At 30.5% G+C, this 10,610-nt stretch overlaps 1 protein-coding gene across 1 annotated transcript; it reads left to right on the top strand.

Annotated features, from left to right (window-relative positions):
• Window positions 1-240: 240 nt before the first annotated feature.
• Window positions 241-9,738, top strand: LOC148298397 (uncharacterized; the record flags this gene model as incomplete). Its single annotated transcript, XM_088276901.1, has 3 exons — window positions 241-972; window positions 1,918-2,018; window positions 9,554-9,738. Coding segments are annotated over exons 1-3 (781 nt in total), but the record flags the coding sequence as incomplete, so codon positions are not given.
• Window positions 9,739-10,610: the final 872 nt, after the last annotated feature.

Genomic DNA, 10,610 nt, shown 5'->3' on the forward strand with positions numbered 1-10,610 from the left:
ATATATATATATATATATATATATATATATATATATATATATACATATGTATATATATATATATATATATATATATATATATATATATATATATATATATATATATATATATATATATATATATATATATATATATATATATCTATATATATATATATATATATATGTATATATATGTATATTTATATATATAATAATGTTTGATGAAACTAATTACTATTTTTTTCTTATTCCAGGAATAGAAGGGGAGTACGAGTATAACGATAGTCAAACAAACGAACTAATAATTTCATGACGTTAAATTGTGCGAAATGAAAGCATTGTGTATTCTAACACTGCAGTGAAAATTGTTTTACAACAATGGAACAAATTGTTCAAACACAGTTTAATAAGAGCAAATATTTGTTCAAGTTAATTGTTCGACGCCGCGCGGGCCGTAAGTTATAATATTAAAACAGTGACGAAAAGTTAAGTTCAATGATAACAATGAACCCGTGTTTGGAGGACTTAAGTGGAAAAATGTGCGAGGATAATAAATGGTGTTTGAAAGTCTGTAGGACAAGTGGACGATTTGTTTCGAGAGATAAGCGTGGCGGACGGGTCGCAAATCGTGGATGGATTAGGGGAACGACCGCTCCTAGAAACGCAAAAAGCGGACCATCCGCTTCGATACGCGCAAATAATGGACTGTCTACTACAAGACAAGCAAACGGTGTAGTGTCTGCTTCGAGAAGCGTAAGTGGTAGACTGTCCACATCGAGACCCACAAACAGTAGACGGTCTGCCTCGAGATACTCTCACAGTGGACACACAAATATGAATCTACTTCCAATCCTGTTCTCCCTCTCTCTCTTCTGCGGGGCCATTAGGCTCGGGCTGTCGGCGAGCTGCAAGGATAACACGCCCTTAAACGAGAGGGTCAGAAGGGCGGAAATCGTGTTCAGGGGCGTGTTCATACCGAACGAGCATAAGGTAAGAAGCTCCAGGCCATAAATTGTAATTTTAATAATAGATGGTCCATTTAAAGCCGAAACTTGCAAGATTTAAGGTTTGGGGGTTTTTAACGCTGATTTAATGACTTTAATTGATGGAGCTTTAAGAGGTACTAAAAACTTTCGTTTCAGGAATTTTACATTAACCAAACAATATTTCACAAACAGTAACCAGAAAACGCTTTTAACTTAGTTATTTTGTGAAATGTATAGGCTTTTATTAAATAATTTACATCTTTCGTATTTATCATTAAATACACACGATAGTATGGAAATACCCGTGAATGTAAACACTTCAAAACAAAGGCCTTTGAAATGTAGTAATTACAGTAAATTATTTTAATTTAATCTTCCTGACGAACCTTGTGTTGTTAACAATTAAGTCATTATAAGAGTATTTATACAAGACAATACATCAGGCACTACTATTTTAGAGATATTCAAATAGTTACAATTATGTTACTATATATGACATGCTTTTAAAGCAAATGGTTTCATTTTTATCGTCCTCAAAGTTTTTAAATTTGCTATTCAATATGAAAATCACAATGTAATACAAATTAAAAACTTTTTCACATTTTCTTTTAACCTTCAGCGAGATTACTCGACTAGGTACATTGTATAACCAATTGATGGAAACTTCCTAAATCATTTTCTTTTCTCGGCAGGGCGGCTCTGAATAAATCTTTTTCGGTAATATTTCATCACCAAAAACGAACTTTGGCCAAAAGAATTTATCCCCTACCTGAAATTAAGCTATGCCCAAGAATTTTAACCTATTCAATTTATTCAATTTCTGCTTTCAAAGAAATACTTTCGGCAGTTATACAAATCCCGATTAATTTTTTCCCGGTTAAAACAATTAAGCCTTATCGATTCACCCCCTTGGCGAGCGAAACTTTACTAATCTAAGTAATACTTTCAGGAACACGGCGTGGTTTTTTCCCTGGAAACAGTCTACAAAGGAGCTGATCAACTGGCGCAGCTCAGCGCCTTCTCCGGATCTCCCTATAACACGACTGACAGGTAATACACCAAAATTCCTTTGAAATCTCAATTTTTTTATATTTCTTTGAAGATTTAAGGCGGACAATAACTCAATTAACATTTTTCTTTCCGATGTGCTCTCGTTAAGTTGATCCATCAATATTCACATTTTGGGTGTGTCCAAATACTTGTTCAGATATCTGGGTTTCTCCATAAAGGAGTTATTTTTCCATTTTTTCCATTTTAATATACATATATGTAGTAAAATATGGAAATCTAGGTACTTACATGGCTTAAATACATCAACAACATTTAAAGTGTGTCCAAATACTTATTCACAAATCTGGATTATCTCCAATTAAAGGAGTTTTTCATATAATTATTAATATTTCATCTCACCAATAGATGTCTCTAGTAAAGTTCTAGTGATTCAAGAACAATGTTTAAAATTGGTTCATATATATTGAACTTCCAAGAATTTGAGTAGTGTGGTTGAAAATAATGGGTAGAATTGGTGAATGTTACATGTGTGTAAAGTGATCACTTAAACCAGCCTATGACGGTCGTCAGCCCCGTAAATGCCCAGACTTCTATATTCTTCTCCATCTTTGATGAGATGTCAAAAATTAAATACATCAACTTTATGGTGTATTTTATATGTTGTACCTCGTTTTATTTTAATAGGCACATACTGGTGTTTGAACATTTTGAGTGTGCCTAAATACTTTTTCAGAAATCAAGGTTTCTCCACAAATGAGTTTTATTTATATTTTTGACATCTAAACATAGAGGAAGAATAATTTGGAAGTCAAGGTTAAGTGATCACTTAACACGCGTATAGCATGCACTAATTCCACCCATGATTGATGGTTGTCACACACAACCGTCAATTGGTTATCACACTACTCAATTTTTGGGGTCGTAGATAATTATATTGATCTCATATAATATAACTCGTAATTCAGTAGGTACATGTGAGTTCACAACGTTTTTACGTGTTTTTTGCAATTTATAATGTGACCACATTATTTAACAATATTTGGAGTGTGTCTAAATACTTGTTTAAAAATTAAGGTTTCTCCACTAATGAGTTTTTTTTACATTTTTTACATCTTAATATATAGGGTCCGCCATCTAAAGTTTTTTTTTTCAACTAGTGCTTATTTCGTGAATGGTAACACTTAGCTCATGTCTGATTTGACAGATAATTAGTTTTATCCTTTCGCTAAGCGAATATGGTTGTGTATACGCTTGAACAACGCTGGGAAATATTGCGACATTCGACTTACAGAAGATGCCGATTTTGCCAAAAAAATCATCTTTTCGGATGAAGCTCATTTTGATCTTGGCGGGTATGTAAACAAGCAAAATTGTCGTATTTGGGACACAGAAAACCCGCACGCATACATTGAAAAGCCGGTACACCCAAAACGAGTCACTGTTTGGTGCGGATTTTGGTCCAGAGGCATAATTGGGCCATTTTTCTTTGAAAATGAGCAAGGAGTGGCCGTTAGTCAATGGCGATCGTTATCGGGCCATGTTGAACGGATTTTTGTTCACAAAAATTAAAGAGGAGGATATTGGCAACATTTGGTTTCAACAAGACGGCGCTACGTGCCACACAGCCGAAGCTACACTCGATGTTTTGCGCCCCATTTTCAAAAAAAAAATGTTATTTGGCGGACCCTATATATAAAAAAGAATATAAAAATCTGGATATTTACAGAGCTTACCTGCTTGACCTATGGTAGGCTGGTTGAGTGATCACTTTACACACGTGTAACATTAACCATTCTACCCATGATTGAAAACCACGTTTCTTATATTTTTGGACTCCTAAACATTAATCCAAATATTTTTTTAAAATAATGACTTCAAAGTGAAGATAAAAAATAACTCTTTAATGAAGATAATCCAGATTTGTGAACAATTATTTGGGCACACTCAAAATATTTTAAATATGATATACATATATGCATACTAAAATTGTGAACGTTTATAAAGTTATCACTTAACCAGTCCATGATAAGTCGCAAGCTCTTTTAATACTCAGATTTACATACCATTCTTCATCTGTGTTGAGATGTCAAAAATGATCCATTAATATTTCCGAATCCTCGTCTTTCTCTCGCGTTAATTGTACAGGCGCTGCGTCAATATTCAGAGTTGTGTATTTTAATCTCCTACAGTGGGGTATTTGCAGATCGTTAATCATTTATCTGCCACCAGATGGCGCCGGTGTTGGCTGTTAAAAGGAGAGCGAGAGGAGAGCGAAAAAATATTGGTTTTGATCTCGAGAAAACCGCGTTAGGTGGTATTCAATTATGAGATTAACACTCCGCTACCACGCAAACACGTGTCGCTTATTAGATTTGACGAAGGTAGCATAACACAAATTCAATTGAGGAGAAACAAACGCGAGAAAAGAACGAAGTAAATTGTGTTGTATTAATCCGTTTGTCTTACTTATTGTTATTCGCTGTGCCGTAATAAATAACGGTTGTGATAATCTTTTCTCATGCTGAGAACAAAAATGAATTCTCTGATGAAGACCGGAGTAATACTGTATATCTCCCGCACATGAGGCGTTAATATATGAGGAAGATTTATCATATTAGCCTCACATTAATATAACAAAACAATTGTTCATAACAGATCACCACCAATGCATATTTCGCACACATTTTATCTTTTATCTTTTGATTGTAGGAAAAAAGAACTGCTTTAATAATAAAAAGTAAACAAGGAAACCTACAATATTTTCAATGAGTGATATTTTCAATCATTGATATTTTCAAAATGATATAATTTTGTTTAGCTTTGTTTACTTTTTTCAGTCAATAATTTATTATGTTTAACAAAATTTTGAGTGTGTCCATATACTTCATAAAAAATCTTGGTTTTTCCATTAAGGGTTGTCAATCATTTTATAGTGGTGAATGCTACACGTGTATAAAATGGCCATTCAATCCATCCCTAGATGAAAACCCAGGTTTTCATGTTTTACTTCATATTTGTTGGGACATCAATACATACAATACTGATTGTATTGTATGTATCAATCAAAGGAGTGTGGTCCCGTGGTTAGTGTCACCCTTGAGTCAGAGTTTCTCGGTTCAAACCCACTCTACCACAATTTTTATACCTATCTCTAATAATGAGCTGATTAGGCTTACATAAATAAAATGAAATCGAAGTATTTTTGTGAATAATAAAAAACACAAATATTTCAATTAAATATATTAAAATATATCCATTATCTGAATTTTTTCTATAATAATGACACCAAAATAACATTGTTAGAAAAGTTTTATAAACGTTATTTAATTACGAACTTGTGTTATTTTACAAACTGGGAAACGCCTAATATTTTGATTTTCAATTAATATGCAGTTTATATTTTGACCAGTTATTTTTATTAACAGCATTCAGATCATGCATTCAAATTTTAAAAAAGTCTACGTTAAATAAAAGCTTTCTTAATCCAATCAAAGATAGCTGTTATGAACTCAAACATTGGAACGTGATAAGATTAATCATATTCGAGTATGTATGAATTCCTAAAAAAAATGAGTAGTTTGGTTATCAATCATACGTAGAATGGTGAATGATAGACCTGTGTAAAATGATCACCAGTCTGTGATAAGTCGTAAGCCATGTAAATACCCAGACTTTCATATTCTTCTTCATTGAGATGTCAAAAAATATATAAATGACTCTTTAGTGGAGAAACCCAGGTTTGTGAATAAGTATTTGATATCACTCAAAACGTTATTAAGTATGTGTCTTTTAAAATGAAACGAGGTACAATATACATAAATACAACAACTTTGTCATGTATTTATTTTTAAACATAAATTTATCTCTTTTCCTTACCTCTTTCCCTTCAATATACAAAAGTATCTCTTCTAATTCATGAAAACACAAAGCGACAATGAAAACACAAAATGTTTATCACATCGTACGTTTTCAGTTGAAATATCATATTTCGGAATTTTCGGTCCTTATAAGTACACATAATACGTAGAATGAAGCGCTTTAAAGATTGTGTAACGTGAATCTATTCTGAAGACCTAGAAATACGTTTTATCTTGAAGAGAAACCTGAATCTTGGGTCTTTCACGCTGCCGTATATGGATACTCTTTCTAAAGACGGCTTCGAATGGGATAGGCCTATTTTCACAATTTATTTTCCGTCGCGCCAGCGTTTCAAAAGTGAGATTTAAAATAAATACACGAGTAGCGGTTAGGCTGTTCAGAAATGTGCTTCAGCCCTAAGAAACTACTTTTACGTAAAGATATAAAGCTCATTCATACTTAAGCCGAGTTTTTTTTCTTTAACAAATCTCATGAGACGTTATACTAGAAATAGTTTAAATTATAAAAAAATTAAATGTAAATCATACAACCAGAAATACGATAAAATTAAATGAATACAACATACTTATACAATGAATTAAATATCTTTTATCAATCACATACTTACGAATAGTTAATGTATTTGTCTTATTCGTCTTGTCCTTTTGTCTTAATAATATGCCACTAAATCTGATTCTTACACTCTATTGCCTCATCAATTTTGTCATCCGCGTACCTTTTTTTGCACATCATATCTCCAATTTAAATTTTTCTTTTTCAAAAATAAGAACCGCTGATCGTTACCTCTTGAGAAAATTTTAATTCTTGGGTGAATTTCGAAAGAAGGGGAAAGCATTGTCAAACGAAGATAAAGTTGAGTAGGTTAAAAAGTTACCTAATTTAATGTACCAAATTACGCCCTGCAACAATGCGTCAAAGGTTTTATCAAATTGATGATTTACGAGAGAGTTTTGAGGGGAGGCTTGCCGCGATAAATGGCTGACAGAAATATAATAAACGACTCGGTCGGCCCGTCTCGCGAGGTAACTGGGTAATTTCCTCCAATATTACAAAGTGATATCTGATATGAAGCGTGAGATGATGATGAATTAGACCCAAGTACCTATCTTATTAAGATAAGCACCGCGAAAAATTCTGTTTTACTTCCGTTTTCAGTGTTCAAAAGTAATAATGATGGCAACATCTGCCCTACGGAATTTTCGCTTTCAGCAATTTTTCAGATTAACTCGCTTCGTAGGATTTAGTTTTTTTTTGTGTTGAATAATGTTACCTTTCCGTATAATAAAAAGAGATGAAATATTTCTGTATGAAAAAAAAGATTTCTCACTTTTACTTACTGTTGAGTAATATATCCAAAATTAAACAAGGTTTATTGGATTGAATTCTACACTTATTTATGTACATGTTAATATGTGGCGCGTTTCGTCTTATTAAGACATTATCTAACACTCTGGAGTGTTTGATTATGTCTTAATAAGACGAGATGCGTCACATATTAACATATACATAAATAAATGTAGAATTCAATCCAATAAACCTTGTTTAATTTTGGATTTATTACCCAACAATTCAATGTGGAATTCTACCAACTGTCTGCAGTTACAATAAATATACTTTTACTTATTTCTGTTTAATATATATAATATATTTATATATATTAATATCTTATAAATAAAACACATTTTTTATTGATACCTTTTTAATTGCCTTTATTTCTTTATTCAAAACCCAATTGTTTGTTTGAGTTAATAAATTTAATGATTTATTTTTATGTAATCAGATATTTGAATGAAATGACAGCTGGATGAATTTATCATATTAAACTATTGATAATTAATATCATGCGATTTAAAACATGAGGGTTGAGTTCCAGATTAAGCAGTTATATTAACTGATGAAAATTTATTTCATATTTCTACATTAAATATGTTATAAGATTATAACCAATATTTTTAGCTTTTCTACTTAATTTTTATTTGACCAGCGACCGGGTTTTGTCGTTACCGACATCATCAGACTGGTGGGAGGCTATATAAATTGTTATATTATACATAAAACAAGGCAGGAGTTGATAACCATGATTTGATATAATTTTGTTGAGAAATTAATTTAATTTGAGTGAATTTAAGTCAAATCAAATTATATATATAGTTATTTCAAATTAAATTAATTCCACAAAAAAAATATATCAAATCATGTTTATCAACTCCTGCCTTGTTTTATATATAACATAACAATTTGTATAGCCTCCGACCAGTCTGATGATGTCGGTAACGACTAAACTCGGTCAAATAAAAATAAAGTAGAAAAGCTAAAAATATTTGTTTTAATCTAATAATATATTAAAATGCAATTCCATCACAAAGTATCAGTGGATAATATAAATCTTTTAAAAATATGTATCTTAGTAAAAACACATCAAAAGTTAATTGAACATATCAAAAGAAGATTTGTAAAATATTATTCTGTGTCACATCATTGACATCTGTTCAAATATCTTCAATATCATTTTGAAAATTTTCCAATTTTTTCCGAAAACATTAGTTTTAAAATCAGAGGGATGAAGACATGAGGGAGTAGACATTTATTTGTGGGAGACGAGGGTGTAGTTGAATGGGATTTATGTACATCATAAATAAAATTTTACTAAAAAGATACTTTTATTAAGAACATATTATTTTTTGACATCTCATCAAAGATGAAGAAGAATATGGAAGTCTGGGCATTTACGGGGCTGACGACCGTCATAGGCTGGTTTAAGTGATCACTTTACATACGTGTAACATTTACCAATTCTACCCATTATTGACAACCACAATACTCAAATTCTTGGAAGTTCAATATATATGAACCAATTTAGAAACCTTGTTCTTGAATCACTAGAACTTCACTAGAGACATCTATTGGTGAGATGTAAAGAAGCTTTTTTACTAAGCAGAAACTCTTATATTAGTATGTGAGATCCGAATCCTGGATTATAATCACACACATGAGTAACGCCAGAAAATACTATTTTCATTTTTATTATTAAGCTTATAATTTGACCAGATAATTTATTTACAACATTTTGAGTGTGTCCAAATACTTGTTCACAAAATCTGGATTATCTCCAATTACAAGAGTTATTTTCATATTATTTTTTGACATCTCATCAAAGATGAAGAATAGCAATGTTAATAATAATGTTATTCTTCTTCATCTTTGATGAGATGTCAAAAAATAATATGAAAATAACTCCTGTAATTGGAGATAATCCAGATTTTGTGAACAAGTATTTGGACACACTCAAAATGTTGTGTATTAAGAACGTTTTAAAAGTTATCTTCATTGATTGAATTCATATTTTATTTCAAAGTCATGTATTTGACGATGGTTTTACTGTACATTGACACGGATATATCATCTGATATTCATCTGGTATTTGTCATATTCTTCAATTCCTTATTATGAGTATTAAAAGGGCACTGCGAGGATTCATTGGGGCAGTCGAATGTATTTTAAATAAAAATGAAGGTGAAAAAGTATGCAATGGAAAGGGAATTCGGTGTGGTGTCTAACTACAGTTGTTTTCGTCAACAGGTGAATAGTAAAAACTCGAATTAGTAACACATTAAATTTGTAATACATTGAGTTTGCAACACATTAAATTTGTAACAAATTGAATTTGTCACCCATTGAATTTGTATCTCTTTCAGGCAGGTGAACCTGAGCGTGCCGGCAGGGCTGAGGTCCTGTTTCGCGGCGCAGCCCCGCACCAAGTCCGGCGCGGCGCCGGCCCCCCGGGGGCTGCTGGTCGTGGCGCGCGGGGGCCCCCTTAGGGCCTCCGCCCCACCCCGGCTCTGGTCAGAGCAGCTGGAGTCTGCGATTCTGCACGAACTGGGTAAGGCGACACTACTTTGAAAATTTTGAAACTTTTAAAATTGAATGAGTCTCCATGGAAAATATATGGGTAGATATAGATTTATACATGTACATTTATCACCCAATAAGTCTCAAAAAAAGAGTACATTGTTTTTAAATGCTCGGCTTTATTCATAAACATACTTTCAATTACAAGTGTTACATTTCTTGCAGCGCTCCGTAAACTCTTTGAATCTGTGTAAACCAACTGTCAGAATGCCATAATTTTTTTTGACACTATATGTGTGAATGTATATTTATACATATATGTATATATATATATATATATATATATATATATATATATATATATATATATATATATATATATATATATATATATATATATATATATATATATATATATATATATATATATATATATATATATATATATATATATATATATATATATATATATATATATATATATATATATATATATATATATATATATATATATATATATATATATATATATATATATATATATATATATATATATATATATATATATATATATATATATATATATATATATATATATATATATATATATATATATATATATATATATATATATATATATATATATATACAATATATATATATATATATTATATATATATATATATATATATATATATATATATATATATATATATATATATATATATATATATATATATATATATATATATATATATATATATATATATATATATATATATATATATATATATATATATATATATATATATATATATATATATATATATATATATATATATATATATATATATATATATATATATATATATATATATATATATATATATATATATATATATA

Source organism: Brachycentrus maculatus, unplaced genomic scaffold (genome assembly GCF_059751285.1).
Source record: "Brachycentrus maculatus isolate JH-2025_06_01 unplaced genomic scaffold, ASM5975128v1 h1tg002110l, whole genome shotgun sequence".
In the NCBI taxonomy this organism is placed as follows: domain Eukaryota; kingdom Metazoa; phylum Arthropoda; class Insecta; order Trichoptera; family Brachycentridae; genus Brachycentrus; species Brachycentrus maculatus.